The following is a 25,740-nucleotide window of genomic DNA, read 5'->3' as shown; positions in this document are numbered from 1 at the left end:
TAGGAGCCCTCTTTCCTTCTGGGTATCTATACACTAGAGCACCTTATTTTTTATTTTTTGCTTTGGAGGCAAAAGAACATGCATTTTACTTCATGATTTTCACTCTGCTGCTGAATGTTATCTTTAGACATATGATGATTTTTTTTCTCCATTGATAATCCCCCATTATAAGCGTATTTTGTGATTCCTTGGATTGATTTTATCTGGTATATAATAATGTTTTTTACATACTTAGATCTTCATCTAATAAAGCTTGACAGTTTTTCCACTATTGTAGCAGTTTCTCTTTCTCTCTTGGTTTTTCGGAATAGAATGCAGAATAGAAATGACAGATTTTTAGGTGTTAAAGCTGTGCTGTGCAAATACAGAGATGGGTATCCGTGAGATAGATAATTAGTGCCTTGCTTGTTTAAATTTACTCTACATGTATTAACCAAATAAATAATTAAAACGACTTGTGGTCCCCCTCATTTTTGGTAACTTGCAGAAAGCTGGAAGCTGACATTATCTGGTTGGGAAGGTTCCTGGTTATTGGGCCCTTACCAGCCTAAAAATACCAGCCTGCAGCCGCGCCAGAAATGGCACATCACATTACATGCTCCAAATCTGATTCTTCGCCTTCACTCTTACAGATTGTACTGGTGCACTGGCAATTGGGGTAATGGGGCTTGGAGTTGATAGCTGCTGTGTCTTTGGACAATTCACAGTTATCAAGCCCTGGTGTTTGTATTGGAGAGGTGCCCATTAGCCCTGTAATAATAATAAAAAAATAAGTTTATATAAAATAAACTATTAAAAAAAAAATGCAACGCAGGTTCGACGTAGTTCAGGGAATCTGACCAAGTCCACAAATGGAAACAAGAAAAACATAAAAAGAGAGAAAAAATAAAATCAAGCCACTGTCTCTCATTCACCAATTATAAAAAAAAGAAAAGTTCCTTCGCAGGTCTGACATAGTCCAGCACTTTCCATGAAGTTTCCTGAATCCGGCTCATGTTGTGCTCAGCGAGACCCAGCGACTGTGTAAAGCAGCAACATTACTAATGTCACCACTAATCACAGTCGCCGTGTCTTGTTGAGTGCAGCATGAGCCGGATTCTGGGAATGTTGTGGGAAGCGCTGGACTATGTTGGACCTGGCATGTGAACTTATTTTTTTTTTTTTTTTTTTAGAAATTGGCAGTGTCTTGTTTTTCACTCTTATTTTTTTCATGTTTCCCTTTTTGGACTATGTTGGATTTACTGGACTACGTTGGTCCTGAAGTTTGATTATTTTTTTTTCCCCTTTTTTTTTAAAATAAATTTATGAACCAAGGAAAGAGTTGGGGAGTGGTTATTTAAATAAAGCATTTTTGTGTTTTTTTTATTACTGGGTTAGTATTGCATATGTTTGATAGACACTTTTCTGTTACTTATCTTTCACACATAAAAATCTGTAATTTCTATTCTACATTCTATTTCAGTACGTGTCACATGGATGACACACGGGTGCCACACTAATGTCATCCGTGTGCGGAATGTATTGCTATCTGTGCTGCCAGAATAAAACGGATAAGTCTGCGTGTGGGAAGCCCTACAGATTATAATGGGTGGGCTATGGGCATCTGGCTCCAGTAAGTGTGAAAATAGACGCCACACGTTCTGGAAACAAAGACGTGTGAAGGGGGGCCTTTGTCAGGTAATTGCACTAGAAGGACAGATACTTTATTATGCACAGCTTGTGAACTGAAGGATATTAACGTACATAGAAAGAGGATCTCCTTTCTGGCCTTTTCATCTAAGATATATAAAGAAGCAGGACTTAAGGCCCCGTCTCACATAGCGAGATCGCTAACGCATCACCGATTTTGTGACGCAACAGCGATCTCGCTACATGTGACATGCAGCAGCAACCAGCCCCCCTGCTGGATATCGCTGATCGTGCAGGAATGTCCTGGGCCATTTTTTAGTCGTCGGCGTCCCGCTGGCCAGCATGCTTCGCTGTTTGATCACTGGATCGTTGATGTGTCGCTGAAGAGATCTGCCTGTTTGGCAACTTACTAGCGATCATTTAGCGACACACCAGCGATCCCTACCAGGTCGTATCCTTGTCGGGATCGCTGGTGCGTCGCTAAGTGAAACGGGACCCTTACCGTATTTTAAGATGTGAAGCACAGACTTCTTTATACAATGCTAGATCCTGTAAAACTATAAGAGATTGCAAATGGAAAGCCCAAAGTAGAAGATTAAATAGATGGAACAAAGCAAGAGACAGATGCAAAGAAGGGATAATTGATAGGAGAACAATAAAAAATTAAATAAACAACTGGCAAAAACTATGCTTGATCATCATACCGCCAAGCAAAAAGTGGAATAAAACGCGATCAAACAGTTGAATTGAAATAAAAATGGTATAGCTGAAAACACCATCTTGTCCCACAAAAAACACGCTGCCATACAGCTCCCGTCAGTGGAGAAATAAAAAAGTTATAGCTCTCAGAATAGAGAAATGCAAAAACAATTATTTTTTTCTTTAAAATAGTTTGTGTAAAGTCGCCAAAGCATAGAAAAATGATATAAATGTGCTATTGCTGTAATCGTACTGACTCGAAGAATAAATCTACCTTATCACTTTTACCATAAGGTGAATGGCATTAAAAAAAACAAAAAGCAATTTCTGAATTCCTGGATTTTGTTCATTCTGCCTCCCAAAAAATGGATTAGAAAGTGATCAAAAAAAAAGTTATGTGACAGAAAATGGTACCAATAAAAAATGATACCTTGTCAGCGCAAAAAACAAGCCCTCACATGACTGTCATCAGAAATATAAAAAAAATTATAGCTCTCAAATATGGTGATGTAGAAACTTGTTTTTGCAATAGTGTTTTTTTTAGTGTGTGACAGCCAAACATAAAAGTACTCTAAATCTGGTATCGATGCAATCGCACGACCCAAAGAATAAAGTCACCTAATTATTATAGCGCCATGTATTCCATGGCACTTTACATGTGAAATCGGGTATACATAAAAAAAAAAGTACAATTATCATGAACAATATAAGTAATCGACTGTTACTGGAGGAGAGAGGACCCTGCCCGTGAGGGCTCACAGTCTACAAGAGATGGGTGGGGATACAGTAAGTGATGGGAGAGCTGGTCATGCTGCGATACAGTGAAGCGAGCGTTACTGTACTGCAGGTTGTAGGAAGAGGTGGGTCTTCAGGTTCCTTTTGAAGGTTTCCATTGTCAGTGAAAATCATATACTTTGGGGTAGAAATTTCCTGAGTAGAGGGAATGCACGGGAAAAATCTTGCATGCGATTGTGGGGAGAGAAGATAAGAGGGGAGTAGAGAAGGAGATCTTGTGAGGATTGGAGGTTGCGTGCAAGTCAGTACCAGGATACAAGTCACAGATGTATGGAGGAGACAGGTTGTGGATGGCTGTATGTGTGCCATGATTAGAGTTTTGAACTGTAATCTCTGGGCAATGGTGAGCCATTAAAGGGATTGACAGAATGGAAAGGCTGAGGAATAACGAGGGGACAGGTGGATTATTCGGGCAGCAGAGTTCAGCATAGATTGGAGGGGTGTTAGAAGGGAAGTCACAGAGCAGGAGGTTGAAGTAGTCGAGGCAGGAGATTATGAGGGCATGCACTAGTGTTTTTCCAGATTCTTGGTTAAGGAATGTACAGATCCAGGAAATATTTTTGAGTCTGAGTCAGCAGGAAGTGTAAAGGGTTTGGATATGTGTTTGAAAGAAATCAGAGTCAAGGGTTACCATGAGGCAGGGAGCTTGCTGAACAAGTGAGAGCAGCCATTGAGTTTGGTGGATAGGTCTGTTGGAGGTTTGTGTGAGATGGAAGAAAGATAAATTCTGTTTTGTCTATTGTAAGTTTTAGAAATCAAGTAGTGAAGGAGGATGAAATAGAGGACAGATATTGCAGGATTCTGGTTAGAAAGGAGGCGATATCGGGTTCAGAGGTAGACCTGTGTGTCATCAGCATAGAGATGATACTGAAAGCCGTGGGACTATGAGCCATCCCAAGCCAAGGGTGTAGATGGAGAAGATTAGGTGTCCTAGAACTGAACCTTGGGGAACACCAACATATAGGGAACGAGATGAGGAGGTGGTGTGTGACTGGGAGACGCTGAATGTCCAGTGTGTTAGGTGTGAAGAGATCCAAAATAGGGCCAAGACTGAGATTCAAGAGATGAAAGAATTTGTAGTAAGAGGGAATGGTCTACTGTGTCGAAGGCAGAGGACACAGTTCTGGGATGTATTAAGAGAAGCATAGAGTCTAGATCACGTGAAATGATTATCCCCCTCTACTCCTTGGTCAGGCCTCATCTGGAATACTGTGTCCATTAATAAACTGGAGCAAGTTCAGAGACAAGCTACCAGGATGGTGAGCAGAATGCAAAGTATGTCCTACAACAAAAACTTAAAGGACCTGGGAAAAAGAAGGCTAAATGGAGGCTTAATAGCGGTCTACAAATATCTGATGGGACAGTGTAGAGGGATCATCCTTATTCTCATTTGCACGTGGAAACACGAGAAGCAATGGAATTAAACTAAAAGGAAGGAGATACAGATTAGATATTACCAAAAAGTTTTTTCTAGTGAGGGTGACCAATAAACAGCATAAAAAAAACAATTCTTCACCTGCTGTTGATTTGTTTATTCTGCCTACCAAAGATCGCAGTAAGGCTTAGATAAGATTTATCCTGCGCTGAGCTCTTACTCCCGAGGTTTCCGTGTAAATCTCTGAAATACGTGATTCAGACGGAATCCCCAAAGGAAAATTCCCTACAATGAGGCAGATGGAGGCACTGTGGACGCCGTCTGGTCTATGATTCGACGGTGTCTGTCTTTTTAAGCGTGCGTAAAAGAGTGATCGGCCACTGTTTTGTGCATCTCTGTAAAGAAGGACATCGCTAAACAAGGTCCACACAGAGTTCACTGTAGCTATGCTGCCTCATTATAGCGAATGGATCCCTGAGTGGGGTTTCATCTGAATTGTGTCATTTGGAGATTTAGATGGAAACACTGATGTAAGTGCTCAGAGCGTAGAACGCAGAACTCAATCCACAAAAAAAGCATGTCCTCACTCAGGTCAGTCATCTGTCAATGTAAATATAGGGGGTTTCCACGTTACTGGTAGCACAAAGGCTGTGGAAAAGCGCTATATCTCCTCTCCTCTCAAAAGAAATCCAGCAAATTCTGAGCTCCCAAATGCAAATGCCCCCCCTCCCATCTGAGCTTCACAGTGTGCCTAAACCACATTTGGCATTTCTGTAACAATGAGAGCCCCAGTACAAGCGCCCCGACACGGCGGCTCTGTGCTCCGATGGTCAAGATGCTTTCTCTGGTGAGCTGGAATCTTTGCTTTATTATAACAATGAGAGCCCGCCTAATTTACGGGGTCCAAGTGCCCAGAAGCAACAGCTAGGCACAATGTATGGGTATTTTCATTCAGCAACATTCACTACTTGTTTTTGGAAAACACACATGGCATCAAAATAGTCACTACACCTGTAGATTTATTGCCATTGGGGTGTAAACTTCCAAAATAGGGTCACCTAAGGGAGGATTCTGCTCTTCTGGTGCTTAGAGGCTCTGTATATGGAGTCCGCAAACTATTCTACTGTAATTTGTTCTCTAAGAGTCAAATAGCACTCTGTCTCTCCAGAGTCTAGCTGTGTGGCTATGCAGTACTGTACAACCACATATGGTGTATTGCCATTATCAGCATAAATTGTGTGACAAATTTTGTTGACAGTTCTACTAATTTCCCCATGTAAAAAAGTAAAATCTGGGGCCAAAACAATTTTTTTGTGGTAAAAATGTAATTTTTTTGCCTTCACTGCCCAATGATATAAGATTCTGTGACACAGTCATAGTATCAATGTGATCACTGCAGCCTTAGGTGAATTCATTGAGAGGTCTGGTTTGTAAAATGGGGGCCATTTAAGGGAAGGTTCTGCTATTCTGGCAACTCAGGGGCTCTTCCAGTGGACCATGGCACCTGTAAACCATAACAGCCAAATCTGCACTCAGGAAAAAAATGGATCTGTTTGTTGTGCAATTTCTTTTATTAGCTCTTATAAATATTGAAACGGATGCAGTTTTTAAAATGGTGTCACTTTTTGGGTATTTAGTGCCATATAGGTCCCTCAAAGTAACTTCAAATGTGATGTGGTCCCTACAAAAATTAGTTTTGTAAATATTGTTGGAAATTTGAGAATATGCTGATCAACTTTTAATGCTGCGTTCACACGTTCAGGTTTTGTTGCGCGATTTTGCTGCGAAAACGCAAAAAAACAGCATCCCATGCATTCATGTGGGATTCCGCAATGCTGTGCTAATGCTGCGGAATTTCCTGTGGCGGAATCGCATCGCGGAAAAATTCACAGCGTGCTCATTAACTTGCGAAATCGCGGCGATACCGCCCACATAGGAATGCATTGTTCTGCTTACTTTCCGCATGTGGCTGTGCCCACCATGCGAAAAGTAAGCAGAACATTTGCGGATGGTACCCACGGTCCATAGGAGAGGAGACGGTCCTCCGGGCACCATATCCCTGTAAACAATAGAATTAAAAGAAAAAGAAAATCGGGAAAATCGTCCCCAGGCTTCAGCAATACACGTGGCAGCTCCTGTTCCCAGTAATGCATTGCGATGACCTTTGCTGACGTCGCGTCTCGAGATGCTGTAGCGGTCTCACGAGACCGCGACGTCAAAGGTCATTGCCGCAATGCATCACTGGGAACGGGAGCTGCAGGAGCAGCGCAGAGTCCTGGGGACGCTGCACGGGACGTCGGAAGGTGAATATAACCCGATTTTTTTTTTTTTTTTTTTTTCATTATTTTTAACATTAGATCTTTTTACTATTGATGCCGCATAGGCAGCCTCAGTAGTAAAAAGTTGGTCACACTTGTCAAACACTATGTTTGACGAGTGTGACCAACCTGTCAATCAGTTCTCCAAGCGATGCTACAAATCACTTGGAAAATGCTAGCATTCTGCAAGCTAATTACGCTTGCAAAACGCTAGTTTTTCCGTGGGAAAAATCACAGGAATTTAAAATGCAATTTTCCCGTGAAATGGAATTCCGGAATTCTCGCGGTAACTTCCGCGGAGTTCCGCAATGCGTGAACTTAGCCTAACCCTTATAACCTACTAACAAAAATTAAATTATGTTTAAAAAATGATGCTTATGTAAAGTAGACATGTGGTAAATATAAAGTATTAACTATTTTGTATGGTATAAGTATCTGGTTTAAAGGCATGAGTTAAAGTAAATTTGGAAATTCGCAAATTTTTTAAAAACTTTCCAATATTTTCGCAAATAAACGCAAGATACATCAAACAAATAACATGAAGTAAAATATGTTATCAGAAAACAGTCTCAGAATCAGTGAGCCACTGAAGTTTTCCAGAGTTATTACCTCACAGTGACAGTGGTCAGAATTGTAAAATTTTGCCTGGTCGGGCTGGGTAGTGAAGAGGTTTAATAAAGTGTTAACAGGCTTCCCTGGCAATATGCTTCACATTTTTTGGAGCTGTCAAAAATTAAAGAGTATATGGAGAGAAACAACTTTGCACATCAACGCCTTAACAAGTCATAAGATTACCATCACTCCTCACATGGCTTTGTTCTCTCTTGATCTAGAAGATATGGATTTGACATTTAAGTACGTCATAATTCATATTTTTTTAGTTTTTAAAAACATTCTGGCTTCCTGGTGGAAAAGGGAGGACGTCACTAATTTTTCTATTATTTTGGATGCCCTAGGACAACATAGTCAGCTGGAATATAGATTTGCTATTAACAATGATTTGCTGAGTAAATACAATAAAAAATTGGACAAATGGAACGCTAAATACATGGGGCTTTGAACCAGGAATGTCTTTCTTATTTTTGTTTTGTTCTGGGTCTGGTAACTTATTAATTAGTCTTAGTTTGACTTTGTATAGTTAGACTATATTATTTTAATTTAATTGTGTACTGTGTTATTATTATATAATTGTAAGTGATTTCTATGTACTTCTTATATTTTGTATTTTACACTTACACAATTTTGGCTACAATTAATCCATGTTAATGGGTTCTCTAATTTTTATAAAAAAAAAAAAAAAAATCCCCTTTCCTACCTCCCTATCCCTTCACCTCCTTTCCTATTATTAATAATCAAAAGTTCAATAAAAATTATTTGAAAATAATAAAGTGTTAACAGTAGTTATTACTTTTGTTAGTGGGTAAGGCGCTACCGTAATATGGAAGCCAACGCTTTATTTCACAATATAAAAATCTAAAAATTACAGAATTAAATTCCTTACTCATCATGTATGTTTTTCAGAGAGTGAAAACTACAGTGGAGCACCTGCATTCTGAAGTCAATTCTTTGCTTAACGCCATTTCTGGATCGTCTTGGGCTCTATCCGTTTCTCCCAGTGGTCCTCTTATAGATATATTTGAGGAAGGTTAGTAAAGATATTAGAAATATTTCACTCCCTGTGTATTGGCCACCACTCCATGTCAAACTCCAAAACAATGGCAAGAATATCTCAAAAATAATGCAAGAGAAAACTGCAAGACTATAACTGAAAAGACAAGCCTCAATATGTGCCATGATGCACTCAGTCAACGGAACGCCATCAGTCATCTGAGATAGCGGATTCCTTAAATAATGGGCATTGCAGCCACTTTCTTGGTGGTCTTTTGCTGTGCCCTTGTGATTCTAGTGTCTTACTGATAGTGATTGGCACTGAGGCACTTTGCACACAATGTGGGAAGGGGTTAAAGAGATTTTTATGAGAGAAATTCATAGTATATCCATACAATATTGACCACTATTTAGCTGTAGAAACCATGGAGCAGGAATGAGCTGAATGCATAGACTCTACATTGTAGGTTGCAGCAGCTATTAACAGAGATGAGTAAACACTGCCATTGCTGTACAGAGAACATGTAGCTGCCATGGCCACCTTTTAACTAGCACTGCAAAAGTCAGCGATCAGATACACTTCAAACCAGGGCTGTGGAGTCGGTAAGCCAAACCTGCGACTCCAACTCCTCAATTTCCCTTACACCGACTCCCACATATATTGTGTATATTTAAGTGAAAAATTTATTGTAGTACAATGTGAACATCAGACATTTAATCATTTTTATGATACAATAATCAAGATAATTAGAACATAATATATATTTATTGGAATACAACTTTAGAACACAAACTAATAAATTGTAAATATGTAATACACTATGTAATATTGATTACATATATACAGTACAGACCAAAAGTTTGGACACACCTTCTCATTCAGAGTTTTCTTTATTTTCATGACTATGAAAATTGTAAATTCACTCTGAAGGCATCAAAACTATGAATTATCACATGTGGAATTATATAATTAACAAAAAGTGTGAAACAACTGAAAATATGTCTTATATTCTAGGTTCTTCAAAGTAGCCACCTTTTGCTTTGATTACTGCTTTGCACACTCTTGGCATTCTCTTGATGAGCTTCAAGAGGTAGTCACCAGAAATGGTCTTCCAACAGTCTTGAAGGAGTTCCCAGAGATGCTTAGCACTTGTTGGCCCTTTTGCCTTTACTCTATGGTCCAGCTCACCCCAAACCATCTCGATTGGGATCAGGTCTGGTGACTGTGGAGGCCAGGTCATCTGGCGTAGCACCCCATCACTCTCCTTCTTGGTCAAATAGCCTTTACACAGCCTGGACGTGTGTTTGGGGTCATTGTCCTGTTGAAAAATAAATGATGGTCCAACTAAACGCAAACCGGATAGAATAGCATGCCGCTGCAAGATGCTGTGGTAGCCATGCTGGTTCAATATGCCTTCAATTTTGAATAAATCCCCAACAGTGTCACCAGCAAAGCACCATCACACCTCCTCCATGCTTCACGGTGGGAACCAGGCATGTAGAGTCAATCCGGGTCACCCTTTCTGCATCGCACAAAGACACGGTGGTTGGAACCAAAGATCTCATATTTGGACTCAATCAGACCAAAGCACAGATTTCCACTGGTCTAATGTCCATTCCTTGTGTTCTTTAGCCCAAACAAGTCTCTTTTGCTTGTTGCCTGTCCTTAGCCCTGGTTTCCTAGCAGCTATTTTACCATGAAGGTCTGCTGCACAAAGTCTCCTCTTAACAGTTGTTGTAGAGAAGTGTCTGCTGCTAGAACTCTGTGTGGCATTGACCTGGTCTCTAATCTGAGCTGCTGTTAACCTGCGATTTCTGAGGCTGGTGACTCAGATGAACTTATCCTCCACAGCAGAGGTGACTCGTCTTCCTTTCCTGGGGCGGTCCTCATGTGAGCCAGTTTCTTTGTAGTGCTTGATGGTTTTTGCCACTGCACTTGGGGACACTTTCAAAGTTTTCCCAATTTTTGGACTGACTGAACCTTCATTTCTTAACCGGTCCCCGACCTATGACACAGCGTATGCGTCATGAAAGTCGGTGCCAATCCGACCTATGACGCATACCCTGTGTCATGAATTCAAAGCCCCCCTGCGGGTCGGGTGACCGGGGTCACTGAAAGGTCACCTGACCCGCAGATACAGGGGGCTTTGTAATTCACCACAGGGGGCGTCGCTTCGCCCCCACGTGGCTACGATCGCTCCGATTGGCTGTTTCACTTTTAACAGCCAATCAGAGCGATAGTAATATTTCATCAATGAAAATTGATGAAATATTACAATCCAGCCATGGCCGATGCTGCTGTAGCATCGGACATGGCTGGAGACACCGATTCGACCCCCCCCCACCGGCGATCGCCCCCCCGCCACTGAATGACAGCGGCGATCTGCCGCCGCTGTCATCTGCCCCCCCTGCCATTCCCTCTGCTCCCCGCCAGCATCCGATAACCCCCTCACCCACTCTCACCGCCCCCGGCACCTTCTAAGTGCTCCCAGTGTCCGGCGGGTCCGGTTCATGGGCGCCACCATCTTAGAAAATGGCGGGCGCATGCGCAGTGCGCCCGCCCGAATCTGCCGACTGCAGATTCCATTATTTCATTTTGATCACTCTCACAGTGATCAAAATGAAATAAAAAGTAAATGAACCCCCCGATTATCACCCCCATAGGTAGGCATAACTAATAAAATAAAGAAAATATTTTTATTTTTCCATTAGGGTTAGAGTTGGAATTAGGGTTAGGGTTGGAATTAGGGTTAGGGTTGGAATTAGGGTTAGGGTTGGAATTAGGGTTAGGCTTGTGGTTAGTGTTATGGTTAGTGTTGGGGTTAGGGGTGTGTTGGAGTTAGGGTTATGGATAGGGTTGGGATTAGGGTTAGGGATGTGTTGGGGTTAGGGTTGGAGTTAGAATTGAGGGGTTTTCACTGTTTAGGCACATCAGGGGGTCTCCAAACGTGATATGGCACCACCATTGATTCCAGCCAATTTTGCGTTCAAAAAGTCAAACGGTGCTCCCTCCATTTCGAGCCCCGACGTGTGCCCAAACAGTGGTTTACCCCAACATATGGGGTATCAGCGTACTCAGGAAAAATTGCACAACAACTTTTGGGGACTTATTTCTCCTGTTACCCTTGGGAAAAAAAAATTGGGGGCTAAAAAATTATTTTTGAGGAAAAAAAAAATGTTTTTTTCATTTTCACGTCTCTGCATTATAAACTTCTGTGAAGCACTTGGGGGTTGAAAGTGCTCACCACACATCTACATAAGTTCCTTGGAAGGTCTAGTTTCCAAAATGAGGTCACTTGTGGGGGGTTTCCACTGTTTAGGCACATCAGGGGCTCTGCAAACGTAATGACGACCGCAGACTACTCCATCAAAGTCTGCATTTCAAAACGTCACTACTTCCATTCCGAGCCCTGACGTGTGCCCAAACAGTGATCCCTCCCCACATATTGGGTACCAGCGTACTCAGGACAAACTGGACAACAACTTTTGGGGTCCAATTTCTCCTGTTACCATTGTGAAAATAAAAAATTGCGAGCTAAAAATTCATTTTTTGAGGAAAAAAAATGATTTTTTATTTTCACACCTCTGCGTTATAAACTTCTGTGAAGCACTTGGGGGTTCAAGGTGCACATCTCACATATAGATAAGTTCCATGGGGAGTCTAGTTTCCAAAATGGGGTCACTTGTGGGGGGTTTCTACTGTTTAGGCACACAGGGGCTCAGCAAATGTAACATGATGCCCGCAGACCATTCCATCAAAGTCAGCATTTCAAAATGAAACTACTTCCCTGCTGAGCCCCAACATGTGCCCAAACAGTGGTTCCCCCCCACATATGGGGTACCAGCGTACTCAGGACAAACTGGACAACAACTTATGGGGTCCAATTTAACCTGGTACCCTTGTGAAAATAAAAAATTGCCAACTAAAAAAATTTTTTTTAGGAAAAAAAAAGTTTTATTTTCACTGCTCTGCATTATAAACTTCTATGAATCACCTGGGGGTTCAAAGTGCTCACTATGCATCTAGATAAGTTCCTTAAGGGGGTCTAGTTTCCAAAATGGGGTCATTTGTGGGGGAGTTCCAAAGTTTAGGCACACAGGGGCTCTCCAAACACGACATGGTGTACGCTAACGATTGGAGCTAATTTTCATTTCAAAAAGCCAAATGGCGCTCATTCCCTTCTGCGCCCTGCCGTGCACCCAAACAGTGCCCCCCCCACATATGAGGTACCAGCGCGTACTCAGGACAATCTGGACAACAACATTTGTGGTCCAATTTCTCCTGTTACCCTTGTGAAAACAAAAAATAGCATGCTAAAAAATCATTTTTGAGGAAAAACAAATGATTTTTTATTTTCACTGCTCTATGTTATAAACTTTTGTGAAGCACTTGGGGGTTCAAAGTGCTCACTACACATCTAGATAAGTTCCTTAAGGGGTCTAGTTTCCAAAATGGTGTCACTTGTGGGGGAGCTCCAATGTTTAGGCACACAGGGGCTCTCCAAACGCGACATGGTGTCCGATAACGATTGGAGCTAATTTTCCATTCAAAAAGTTAAATGGCGCTCCTTCCCTTCCGGGCCTTGCACCTAAACAGTGGTTTATGACCACATATGAGATATCGGTGTACTCAGGAGAAATTGCCCAACAAATTTTAGGATCCATTTTATCCTGTTGCCCATGTGAAAATGAAAAAACTGAGGCTAAAAGATAATTTTTGTGAAAAAAAGTACTTTTTTTTACGGATCAATTTGAGAACCACCTGGGGGTTCAAAGTGATCACTATGCATCTAGATAAGTTCCTTGAGGGGTCTAGTTTCCAAAATGGGGTCACTTGTGGGGGAGCTCCAGTGTTTAGGCACACAGCGACTCTCCAAACACGACATGGCAAGCGCTAAATATTCCAGCATATTTTCCATTCAAAGTGTCAAATGGCGCTCCTTCCCTTGAGCCCTGCCGTGCGCCCAAACAGTGGTTTATGACCACATATGAGGTATCGGTGTACTCAGGGGAAATTGCCCAACAAATTTTAGGATCCACTTTATCCTGTTGCCCATGTGAAAATGAAAAAATTGATGCTGAAAGAAAATTTGTGTTGGAAAAATTAAAATGTCCATTTTTTCCTTCCACATTGCTTTAGCTGCTGTGAAACACCTGAAGGGTTAATAATCATCTTGAATGTGGTTTTGAGTAGCTTGAGGGGTGCAGTTTTTAGAATGGTGTCACTTTTGGGTATTTTCTGCCATATAGACCCCTCAAATGTGAGGTGGTCCCTAAAAAAATGGTTTTGTAAATTTTGTTGTAAAAATGAGAAATCACTGGTCAACTTTTAACCCTTATAACTTCCTAACAAAAAATATTTTGCTTCCAAAATTGTGCTGATGTAAAGTAGACATGTGGGAAATGTTATTTAGTAACTATTTTGTGTCACATAACTCTCTAATTTAACAGCATAAAAATTCAAAATTTGAAAATTGCGAAATTTTCTAAATTTTCGCCAAATTTCTGATTTTTTTCACAAACGCAAAAATTATCGACCTAAATTTACCACTAACATGAAGCCCAATATGTCACGAAAAAAAAATCTCAGAATCGCTAGGATGCGTTCCAGAGTTATTACCTCATAAAGGGACACTGGTCAGAATTGCAAAAAATGGCCAGGTCATTAAGGTCAAAATAGGCTGGGTCATGAAGGGGTTAAAGTAATGATGGCCACTCGTTTTTCTTTACTTAGAATTTGTATTATGGCAAGAAAAAGCAGCTAACAGTCTATTCAGTAAGACTATCAGCTGTGTATCCACCAGACTTCTGGACAACATAACTGATGGTCCCAACCCCCTTTATAAGGCAAGAAATCCCACTTATTAAACCTGACAGGTCACACCTGTGAAGTACAAACCATTTCCGGTGACTACCTCTTGAAGCTCATCAAGAAAATGCCTATATATCACTGACTTCTCAGCTAAGACAAAGCCTAGATCCTCAGGCTACATTCACACCATGGGCGTAGCCAGGATCAAACCTGGGGGGGGGGGGGGTGCAGAACTTCATACTGTTCTGCAGAACCTCATACTGCACACCCCTACACTTGAAAATAAAGCCTGCACCTTAAGAAGATGTGGTGATAAATGCAGTCTATTTATTCCAACTATCAATTGATGTTGATGTGTTGCTGAAGACGAGCAATGCCTGTCCTGGGCGTCCTTTTGGGCAGCTATGAGGTGTACCTGACTGGTGCTAAAAAAAGGAGTGCAAGTGTGTGCTACCCGGCTTTGATTCGTTTTGGTACAGATAAGATATGGATAGACAGATATGGATAAATGGATAGAGCAGATTTCTAATCTGCTTTTGCTATTGAAAACATTATCTATGAGCTCAAAAACCTTTCAGGTGATGTGGTTTTTTAAAAAGCTGATCTGCTTTTGCAGCTGCAAAACGTATCCTCAAAAAATGCAGCAAAAACACTGTGTGAATGTAGCCTTAGATCAGGAATAGAACAGCCAATTATAGGACATTTTATAATTTTCCCAAATTCCTATGAATAAATATTCAGCACATTCTGCATTGAACTACTGTACCCAATTTATTATATATTTTAGGAGTCTGTCCATTTTATACCGACTCCACAGCCCTGCTTCCAGCTATTCTGTTATGGTATCAATGTGGAACCCCTTGAAAATACAAAAAAAAAAAAAGTCTTCACCGTTAACTATTATAGCTGCTTTCTATAGAGACCTGAATGTAGCTCATGAAGGCATGTTCTTCTAAGTGAACTGTGTAATCTCCCATTCCACAGGACAGGAGGACCTATGCATTGAAAAAGGCCCTTTCACAAGGTCAATAGTGGACAGTTTTTGGTCTTATTTCATTCTTGCTGCTCCCATGTATTCCGTTTTTTGTTTTTTTAACTCTATCTTCTGTTCTAGAGATGAGGATTTTTATTTAGTAATAATTTATATGGTTTTTACCAAGGGGGCGTTTATTCTCTAAGGCCATGTCTTTAGGCTGCTCAGTTTAATTACCCTGTGAGCTAAACCCCTTTGTAAAGACCATAAACAATAGCACTAAATAAAAAAAGCCCCATATCGCTGGAAATATATGGTGAATGTAAAAAAAATTAATAAAATAACTGGGATACTTGGCGCAACTACTGGATCTTTAAAAGGGGGTTTATTACAATCAAAGTATTTACAATGACATACATAAGGGAAGTCTAACTAAGAGGAAAGGGTACAATTAAAGGGACGAGGTTATAGGAGAGGGTAGTAGAAGATGTGGGATGACAGATATAAATCTGATCCTTACATATATACTAAACCAATACACATCCACACCCATATACAAGCCATGACTCCACCCTTGCTCCGGTATCCTTTGTAGTAGAGTGTCCAATCATCTTCTGGTAATATGAGAAATCACGATTGTAGTGGTCATAATCTTCCCCTTGATGGCGTCCTTGGATTTAGGATAAAGTCCTGGTGTCAAAAGGCCTGAGGGCATTCAGTTTAGGCCAAGACTATTCTCTAAGGCCATGTCTTTAGGCTGCTCTGTTTAATTACCCTGTTAGCCAAATCCCTTTGTAAAGACCATAAACAATAGCACTAAATAAAAAAAAAAGCCCCATATCGCTGGAAATATGGTGAATGTAAAAAAAATTACTAAAATCACTGGGATACTCGGCGCAGCGATAATAGAATGAAAGAAAAAACTGGCCACTTTTGACCATGGGTAACCACTTAAAAGTCTCCCTTGGGAAAGATGAAACATACAAAATTACGATATTTTACAGCTCAAGCACCTTAGCTCCCCATCGAGGGAACCTTGGACATGTAACAAAATATCAACGGTCTCTGGAACGTGCATAGCCCTAAACCTGAATACAGCACAGGTCCGATCTTTTAACCATACTGCCATAATGAGAATTCCTCTCAAGTTCCACATGTAAATTATCATAACTGTTTTTAGTTCTTCTACCAATACTTACTAATAGTACTCCATAATAAGACACAATTATTACAGGTAAATCTATGGTTACATTTTTGAGCATTGTTTTCGCCATAAAAAAACTAATGTGAATCTTTCTATTTCTTGCAGAATCTAGATGAAGACATCCCATGTTCCTGTGCAGGACAATACCTACATTTTAAACATACTTTATAGATTTTTACATTGTGCAGTTTATGACATATAAAGGTATATTTTACTACACAAGAAGCTTGTGATGTTTTGTTTTCAAGGAACTGTGACGTGTCAAATGTATTGGACATAAAACATAAGCTTTGCATACAAACTGTTTCATTTCTTTGAAACCAAACATGGACATTACCTCTGCACAAACCCTGGGGTGTAAAAAGTTGGTTGGGAAATTTGGCATATTGCTAGGATATGCAATCATTTGCTTGCTGAATCTTCGCCTGAATGAAGTATACGGGCTTTGCTGCAATAACTGTACAGTGTGTGTATGGGAGTGTGGCTGTGCAGGCAGAATTGTGAAGGACTCGGGTGCTCTGCAGAGGCCATGGGCAGCGCCCCTTGAAATCAATAGGCGGTCAATGTAATCACTACATAGGTTTTGCTAATAGATTAAGTTCCAGGAGAAATTGCATTGCTTACTTAACCCAAAACCTTATAACATGGTTCTTCAAAATGGGTTTTGGGCTGGTCATTACACATGCTGCTCTGTATCGCCCTGTTCTTGAGATGGCTGGTGGTCCCAGTGGTTCAATCCCAATGGGGTCAGCAAGTTATCCCATATCCTTGGTTTAGCTTTTCTGGATCGGTCTTGCACAATATAGACTACTGGCCCATAAAAACTCACAAAAAATAATCAGAAAACTCCAGAACTTGGATAGTAAACGTTTAATCACACATGAAACCTTTGTTAACATCTGTAGACACAATATAAATTGTAGACAGACTGGAACATCATGACATCTTCAAGAAACATATTTCACCCCTTTCACCAATTCTAAAATGTTTCTAGTCAGATCATTGTGCATGGAGAATATAAAAACCTCACCAGGTAAACAAGACTGGAGCTAACATTACACATGTTGCAGGTTCACTTTACAAAACTGTATTTATTGGAACAATATTCTTTGACGGATATTTTTTTGCTTGTCGCTCTGACACTTCAGCACGCTTCAAAAGAATCATTCTGCAGTTCATGTTGAATCCATACAAGTATATTTATTAACACCTTTAAATAGGTTGTCTAGGATAATACTTGTTGTTAGAAGAATTTTTCGAACAAAGATACATCACTATGTCCTTTTTAAAAGCGCTCTTATGCCAGACAACCTCTTTAAGTGTAGTTAATGCCCCTTTTTTTCTGCAAGTAAATATTTAAAGCAGAACAAAACTTTTGGAAAAACAGTCCCGTGACAGCAACGTAAAAATAAACTAGCAGATAATTGTGGCCTATGGAATCCACATAAATGATGAAAAATGTAGTTTGAAAATTGCAAATAATAAAAACACAGAACAAAAACAAACAAACCTAACCTAAGGAGAAGAAACACATAACACAATGTAATGAGATAGAAGACTAAAGTGTGCTTATTTGCAATAAGATTCCTGCAGGTGCATCTTGTAGAGGTGCAGTCTACCACTGACGAGCTGAGTGCCCAGTGGCTAGTATAAGGACAATGGGCAGCCAGCTCATATTGTGTCCAAGCATAGAAAATACGGCAAAAACATAGATGAGTCCTCGAGTCAGAAGGTAGGGACATAAGCTCAGTCATTACCACCACAAAGCTTCAGCAGTATCTTCTTGTAGTCTCCTGATGTGTCACCCTATGAAAGTGCAACAAGAGTTTAATACCCAGAAAAACTCTTAGGCTACTTTCAGATTTGCGTTCAGAGGCGCAGCGCAGGGCCGCCGCTAAGCTCCGCCCCCTGCCGTGCCTCCTCCGGTCAGCTTCTCCTCTGATCGCACCCTTTTGGCGCTGCGACCAAGCGCACAAAAATGCAACATGGCGTGTTTGTGTGTGCTCGGCGCAGCGCCAAAAGGGTGCAAGCGCCGACAAAAGTGTACCAGCGCACGACCAGCGTACCAAACGCTAACTATAGGGTATGCTGATCGCATGCAGTGTCCAGCAATCAGAGGAGCTGACCAGAAGAGGCGCGGCCGGGCGCGGAGCTTAGCGGCGGCCCTGCGCCTCCGAACGCAAATCTGAAAGTAGCCTAATATTATAAACATTATTCTGTGTGCAGGGATGAAATTAAAAACACTGTGTCCCAAAGTTTTGACAGTGTCTCTCCTCATAACCCACCTACTTATTGTTAGTTGTCCGATGACCATCTCTACAAAAAAAAACCATGTTGACATTGGCATGAATTTCATGCGAAAAGTCTGCAGCAATGTACAGATTTTGAATTGTTAAAGGGAACCTGTCACCCCCGCAGGGCGTTTTTCAGTTAAAGAGCCACCTTCAGCAGCACTAGAGCTGCATTCTGTGAAGGTGGCTCTTCTTTTTCTGACCCCCATTAACGCTGAAATATTGAATTTTATAACCATCTCCTCATACCTGTAATGTGTCCCATAGGTATGGTGTGTCCCCCTGTATCAGCCGCCTACCATCCGTCCACAACATGCAGGCGCAATAGCCTGATGTCGGTTCTTGGGCAGCGCGCACTGCGCATATGCCCGAGAACTCGTCACAGCGCAGGCACCGGCATTCAAAACAGGAGGATGCAGCGACGCACAGGGGCATCATGATAGGATGGTGGGCGGTGCCCAGACACAGGACAGGCATGATGGACGGATGGAACGCGGCTGATACAGGGGGACACTCCATACCTATGGGACACATTACAGGTATGAGGGTCTATTTATAAAAGTCGATCTTCAGCGTTACTAGGGGTCAGAAACAGAAGAGCCACCTTCACAGTGTGCAGCCTTAAGGCCCCTTTACAATTAGCGATGCACCAGCGATCCGACCCGGTCAGGATCGCTGGTGCATCGCTAAATGATCGCTAGTGAGCTGTCACACAGGCAGACCTCACAGCGATGCAGCGCACGATACTCACCTTTCACACACAACGATCCTGACGTCCTCCCGCCCGCCTCCACACGTCGCTCGTCGGCGCCAGCAGGAAGCGCACGACGAGAAATGGAGCCGGACATTCTCGCGCGATCAGCGATGGACAGCTGGGAAGCCGGTCGGAGGCAAGTATCACACATAGCGATATCGCTATAACATCACAAAATCGTTGACGTTATAGCGATATCGCTATGTGTAAAACCCCCTATAGTGCTGCTGAAGTTGGCTCTTTAACTGAAAAACGCCCTGGGGGGGGGGGGGGGGGGGGACAGGTTCCCTTTAAACGACATCTGTAATGGTTACCAATCGGCTATCGTTTTATAGCCTATTTACACAGGCAGACCGCACTTAAAGCGCCACTCCAGATAATTTTTTGTACTTTGTTAGGCACCATATGTGTAAATGTCATGAAGATAGTAGCATACTCACTGGATGCAGTCTTCTCCCGGGTTTCAGAAAAGCTCCGGTCTGTTGCGATGCCACGTGATTTGTGTCCGTACAATTTACACAGTGGTTGCTGTGTGGAGTGGTTGTCAGTTACTGTATTTATGAGACTCACAAAACTCAAGATAAAAAGCGGACGGCACCGCTGTTACCGTGAGACTTCAAATGATGTGCGGCATGCAGAAGCCCAGCAGCTGGGAATCTCGGGTGCCAGACCTAGAAACAGTCAATCCTGGGAATCCATGCAAAGAAAAGAGGTCGCACTCATCGAGATGGAAGTTTCACTGATTTATTGACAGATCATGAACATGTCAAGTCGGGGGAGTGACATAAGGAGTGCAAGAAAGGCTGACAACGGCCGTTAAGCGCTCCTTATGTCACTCCCCCGACTTGACATGTTCATGATATGTCAATAAATCAGTGAAACTTCCATTTCGATGAGTGCGACCTCTTTTCTTTGCATGGATTCCCAGTATTTATGAGACTGTATGAGAACTCAGAATAAGGTTAGAAATCCAGAGTCTCAAAGGCTTATATTGAGTGACGGCCGCTCCACACAGTGATACGACAGGTTACAAAAAATGGTGCAGTCAGTATGTTACTGCCCTCATGACACTTACACACAATTCTTAAAAGGGGGAAACTAATAACAAAACAAAAAAAAAAAAAAATCACTGGATTGATGTTTTAACGATGCACACTGAACAAACTCTAATAGATTATGGCTCGCCTAGCTGAGAACATTCATCCAGGACTAGGCACTGTAAATAACCATTATCTTTTGTGAAAACTAAAAGATGGCTTCAACCAATGAACAAGAGTTTTCCTCCATCAGGTGACTGGCAGCCTGTGTAGACAGATTATTATGGAACAAGTGTTCCTATGAACACCTATTCATGATAATCTTGCAGTGTAAATGCATCTTAAAGTAAACCTGCCAGTAGGACATTGCTAAGTAAACTACAGACACTGTCAGGGTACCGCTGTTACACTAATTAAAATGATACCTGGGGTGAAGAAATCCGTCTTGTGGTTCTTGTGTAATCAGTGTTAGAAGTTTTCAGTTAATGAGATGCCTGTGCTCCAGGGCAGGACTGTAGGCAGAGTATTATCTTCCTACTCTAAGCCAGAGAAACCAAGGAAAGACCTGATCATAGCGCAAACATGTTCCTCATCATAGAGACAAACTGTTTGTGCTGTGGGGTGGCCTGTGGGTAGGCGTGTTTCCTTGGTTTCTCTGGCTTAGAGCAGGAAAATAAGACTCTGCCTACAGGCGCACACAGGAGCATGAACATATCATTAACTGAAAACTTCTGACACTGATTACACAAGAACCACAAGATGGACTTCTTCACCACAGGTATCATTTTAATCAAATTAACACTGCCAATCTGACAAATCCAGTAGGTTAAAGGCCCCGTCACACTAAGCGATATCGCTAGCAATATCTCTAACGTCACTGGTTTTGTGACGCAGCAGCGATATCGCTATGTGTGATACTTACCTCCGACTGGCTTCCCCGCTGATTATCGCTGATCGCGCGAGAACGGCCTGGGCAGTTTCTCGTCGTCAGCTTCCTGCTGTGGAGACGAGCGACGCGTGGACGTCTTCATCGCCTCGTCTGACAGGTAAGTAGCGACCGCCGATCGCTGCTATGTCGCTGGTGAGATCTGCCTGTTTGGCAGCTCACTAGCGACCACTTAGCGATGCACCAGCGATCCTGACTGCGTCAGATCGCTGGTGCATCACTAAGTGTGATGATACCTTTATTTAGCAAAATCCCGCTGATGTATTCACTTAAAGCAAATCTATTATTCAAACCCAATTGAAACAGATACTACAATTTACACTATGCTTTAGGCATTTCAAAAATGTTAAATCCATCACCTTTCTGATGCAGATCTAAAAATCTATGAAAATTTTGTTCCATAATGTGTGAACGGTGTTTCTTTCTTGGAGCCTTCACTGGGGGACACAGATTACCATGGGTGTATGCTGCTGCTGCTAGGAGGCTGACACTATGCAAAATAATAAAAATTAGCTCCTCCCCGGCAGTATACACCCACCGACAGGCACCAAGCACCTCAGTTGGTCAAAAAGCAGTAGGAGAAGCAAAGAGAAAACTCTAAACATATGTACCAACCCAACAAGGGACTGTAAGACCCAACATGGTACAAATTAAACAGGGAGGGTGCTGTGTCCCCCAATGAAGGCTTCAAGAAAGAGATTTTACGGTAAGAACCAAAAATCCATCTTTCTTTATCGCCTTATTGGGGGACACATTACCATGGGACGTTCCAAAGCAGTCCCAAGGGTGGGAACAGCAATAAGGAACAAAAGTAACGGAAGGGCTTAAGTCGGCCGGTGAGCCACCGCCGCCTGCAGAACCTTCCTACCAACAACAGCATCAGACGAGGCCTGGGTATGAACCCTGTAGAACCTCGTAAAGGTATGCAAAGACGACCAGGTTGCGGCCTTGCAAATTTGCATGGCTGAAGCCTGGTGACGAACAGCCCACGAAGCCGCCACAGCCCGGGTGGAATGAGCTCTTACTCCCGGAGGGGGTCGTTTTTCCTGAAGACGATATGCTTCCAGAATGGTAGAACGAATCCAGCGAGCGATCGTGGATTTGGAAGCCGGAAGGCCCTTCTGGCGACCTTCAGAGATGACCAGCAAGGAATCGGACAGACGAAAGGAAGAAGTCCTGGCGAGATAGACACGCAGGGCTCTAACTACGTCCAGTTTGTGGAGAGACTTCTCAAGCGGATGAGAGGGAGCCGGACAAAAAGAAGGAAGAACGATATCCTCATTGATATGGAAAGAGGAAACCACCTTTGGAAGAAAGGAAGGAACGGGCCTGAGGACGGCTTTGTCCTGATGGAGAATCAGGTAAGGGGAACGACATGACAAGGCCGCCAATTCAGAAACTCTTCTGATGGATGAAATGGCGATCAAAAAGGTGACCTTCCACGAGAGAAGAGACAAAGGAATGTCCTGGAGAGGCTCGAACGGCGCCTTCTGGAGAGCGCTAAGAACGAGGTTGAGATCCCACGCGTCTATTGGCGAATGATGAGGAGGAGCCACATGGGAAACCCCTTGGAGAAAGGTTTTCACCTGCAGTAGAGAAGCTAGCTCTCTTTGGAAGAGGATCGAGAGAGCGGAAACCTGCCCCTTGAGCGTACTGAGGGACAGGCCCGCTTCTAATCCGGACTGAAGAAACCCAAGGATAGATGGGATAGAAAAGGACATTGGGAAGACTTTTTTATCATCGCACCAACGGAAAAAAGCCTTCCAGTACCTATGGTAAATGCGGGAAGAGGCTGGTTTCCTGGCTCTGATCATAGTTTGAATAACCTGACTGGACAGATCTGATTCCTTCAAGACTGCGGTCTCAATAGCCATGCCGTCAAACACAGAGACTGAGAATTCTCGTGGTAAAGGGGGCCTTGCGAGAGAAGGTCTGGAAGCCTCCAGGGGATGTCCGCGAGCATGTTGACTAGTTCCGCGTACCAAGGCCGTCTTGGCCAATCTGGAGCGACTAGAATCACTGGTACGCCTTCCGATTTTATCTTTTTGACCACTCGTGGAATCAAGGCCAGAGGCGGGAACAGATAAGGAAGTTGAAACTGGGACCAAGGAGTCACCAGCGCGTCGCATGCGACGGCTAGAGGGTCCCTGGACCTGGCTAAGAACTGCGGCACCTTGTGGTTCATCCAAGATGCCATGAGGTCGACATCCGGGGTGCCCCAACGGTGGCATATCTGATTGAAGACTGTGGGGTGCAGGGACCATTCGCCGGACGCTAGGCCCTGGCGACTCAAAGTCGGCTGCCCAATTTTCCACCCCTGGAATATGGACGGCGGAGATTGCCGGAACGTAACGTTCTGCCCAGCGGAATATCTTGGCCACTTCTGACATTACTTGCTTGCTGCGCGTGCCCCACTGATGGTTTATGTACGCCACGGCCGTGGCGTTGTCCGACTGAATACGGACCGGCTTGCCGGAGAGGAGAGGCTGCCAATGAAGAAGGGCCAGGAAGATTGCTCTGATCTCCAGAAGATTGATTGGGAGGAGAGACTCCTGTGGATTCCAGCGTCCTTGGGCTGCTTTCTGATGGAACACGGCTCCCCATCCTAGAAGGCTCGCATCGGTGGTGACGACTTGCCACTGAGGCGGAAGGAAGGACCTCCCTTGGAGAACTGACGCTGGCCGTAGCCACCAAGTGAGAGACTGCCTCACTCTGAGAGGGAGCCGAATAGGACGGTCCAAGGACAACGTGGTCTTGTCCCAGGCTGAAAGCAGAGACAGCTGGAGGGGGCGAAGATGAAACTGCGCAAAGGGTACTGCTTCCATGGAAGCCACCATCATCCCCAGGACCTTCATGCAGGACCGAATGGGAATGGGAGTAGGTCTCTTGAGAGTTCTGATGCCCTTAGAAAGAGTCGCAAATTTTTCCCTTGGAAGAAAAACACGGGCTAGATTCGTGTCGAATTCCATGCCCAGAAAGGTCAGACGCTGGGTGGGGGACAGAATGGACTTCTCCTTGTTGACTAGCCAACCGAGGCGGCCGAGAGTGTCCAGGGTTATCTGCAGACTCTGGAGACAGTCCTGGCGAGACGAACCCTTGATCAAAAGATCGTCCAGATAAGGGATGATGAGGATCCCTCTGGAGCGAAGGATGGCCATGACGGTCGCCATCACCTTCGTGAAAACACGGGGCGCTGAAGCTAGGCCGAAAGGAAGGGCCGTGAACTGAAAGTGGTCTCCCTGAATCGCAAATCAAAGATACTTCTGATGCTGCACACAAACTGGAATGTGCAGATAGGCATCCCGAATGTCCACCGAGCAGAGGAATTCCCCGGGTTCCATGGAAGCAATCACCGACCGAAGAGACTCCATTTTGAAATGAAGAATCTTCACGTGGCGATTGAGCAATTTGAGGTCCAGAATTGGACGAAGAGAGCCGTCTTTCTTCGGGACTACAAAGAGATTGGAGTAGAACCCGGAAAACCGTTCGTTTGAGGGAACGGGAACAATGACTCCGGCGGAAAGAAGGGAGGAAATGGCCTGCAGAAAACCCGGAGTCTGGGACCGCTGTCGCGGAGGCCGAGACCGGAAAAAACGTCTGTTCGGGGGTGAAGCAAATTCGATCTTGTATCCGGATGCGACAATTTCTCTGACCCAAGCGTCGTCGACAATGGACAGCCAAGCATCCACGAAAGAGGAAAGTCTGCCTCCCACCCTGGAAGAAATTCCAGGTTGGGGTGACCCGTCACTTAGAAGAAAATCTGCCGGAATTGGCGCCTGAAGATCTGGAATATTGTCCTCTAGATCTCCAGCGAGGAGCGGGTTTGTAGGAAGGTTTCCTCTGATCCCGCTTCCTGGTGGAGGGCGGCCGATCTTGTTGAGCAGATCTCTCTGTGGCAGAGAAGGGACGAAAGGGCCTGAATGGACGAAAACCTTTTCTGTTGAAAAAACGTTTTGGTCGAGACTGGGGAAGCGAAGTGCTTTTACCACCAGTGGCATCGGAAATTATCTGATCCAGCTTTGCACCAAAGAGTCTAGAGCCATGGAATGGCAGACTGGTAAGCGACTTTTTTGAAGTAGTGTCTGCATTCCATGACTTTAGCCAGAGGACTCGGCGTACAGCAACTATGTTGCTGGTAGCCCTTGCTACGCAGCCGGCCGCGTCCAAGGAGGCGGCCAAAAGGTATTTTCCCGCATGGTTAACCTGATCTGCAAGATCCGCCAACTCATCTTGAGGAGCTGATGCTAAGATGCCCCTGCGAAAAATTTTAACCCAAGCGGAAATGACTTTCGCCACCCA

General features: G+C 43.3%; 2 protein-coding genes across 4 annotated transcripts in view; one reads left to right on the top strand and one right to left on the bottom strand.

Moving 5' to 3' along the window:
- The window catches only part of PLAC9 (placenta associated 9), a 58,276-nt gene extending 41,562 nt beyond the window's left edge, over positions 1–16,714 (top strand). The window contains exons 3-4 of the mRNA XM_073574770.1: positions 8,338–8,461; positions 16,519–16,714. Coding sequence (XP_073430871.1) covers positions 8,338–8,461; positions 16,519–16,529 — 135 coding nt within the window. The 3' untranslated portion in view covers positions 16,530–16,714. The remainder of the gene's footprint in view (positions 1–8,337; positions 8,462–16,518) is intronic.
- Positions 16,715–17,268: 554 nt separating this feature from the next.
- ANXA11 (annexin A11) overlaps positions 17,269–25,740 on the bottom strand; it is a 68,997-nt gene continuing 60,525 nt past the window's right edge. For all 3 annotated transcript variants that reach the window (XM_073574769.1, XM_073574767.1, XM_073574768.1), the window contains exon 15: positions 17,269–18,219. In XM_073574769.1, coding sequence (XP_073430870.1) covers positions 18,160–18,219 — 60 coding nt within the window. In that variant the 3' untranslated portion in view covers positions 17,269–18,159. The remainder of the gene's footprint in view (positions 18,220–25,740) is intronic.

This window comes from Dendrobates tinctorius, unplaced genomic scaffold (genome assembly GCF_039654945.1).
Source record: "Dendrobates tinctorius isolate UK_male_01 unplaced genomic scaffold, ASM3965494v1 ptg000040l, whole genome shotgun sequence".
In the NCBI taxonomy this organism is placed as follows: domain Eukaryota; kingdom Metazoa; phylum Chordata; class Amphibia; order Anura; family Dendrobatidae; genus Dendrobates; species Dendrobates tinctorius.
The sequence above is the reverse complement of the archived record's forward strand: the minus strand, read 5'-3'. Positions and strand labels throughout refer to the sequence as shown.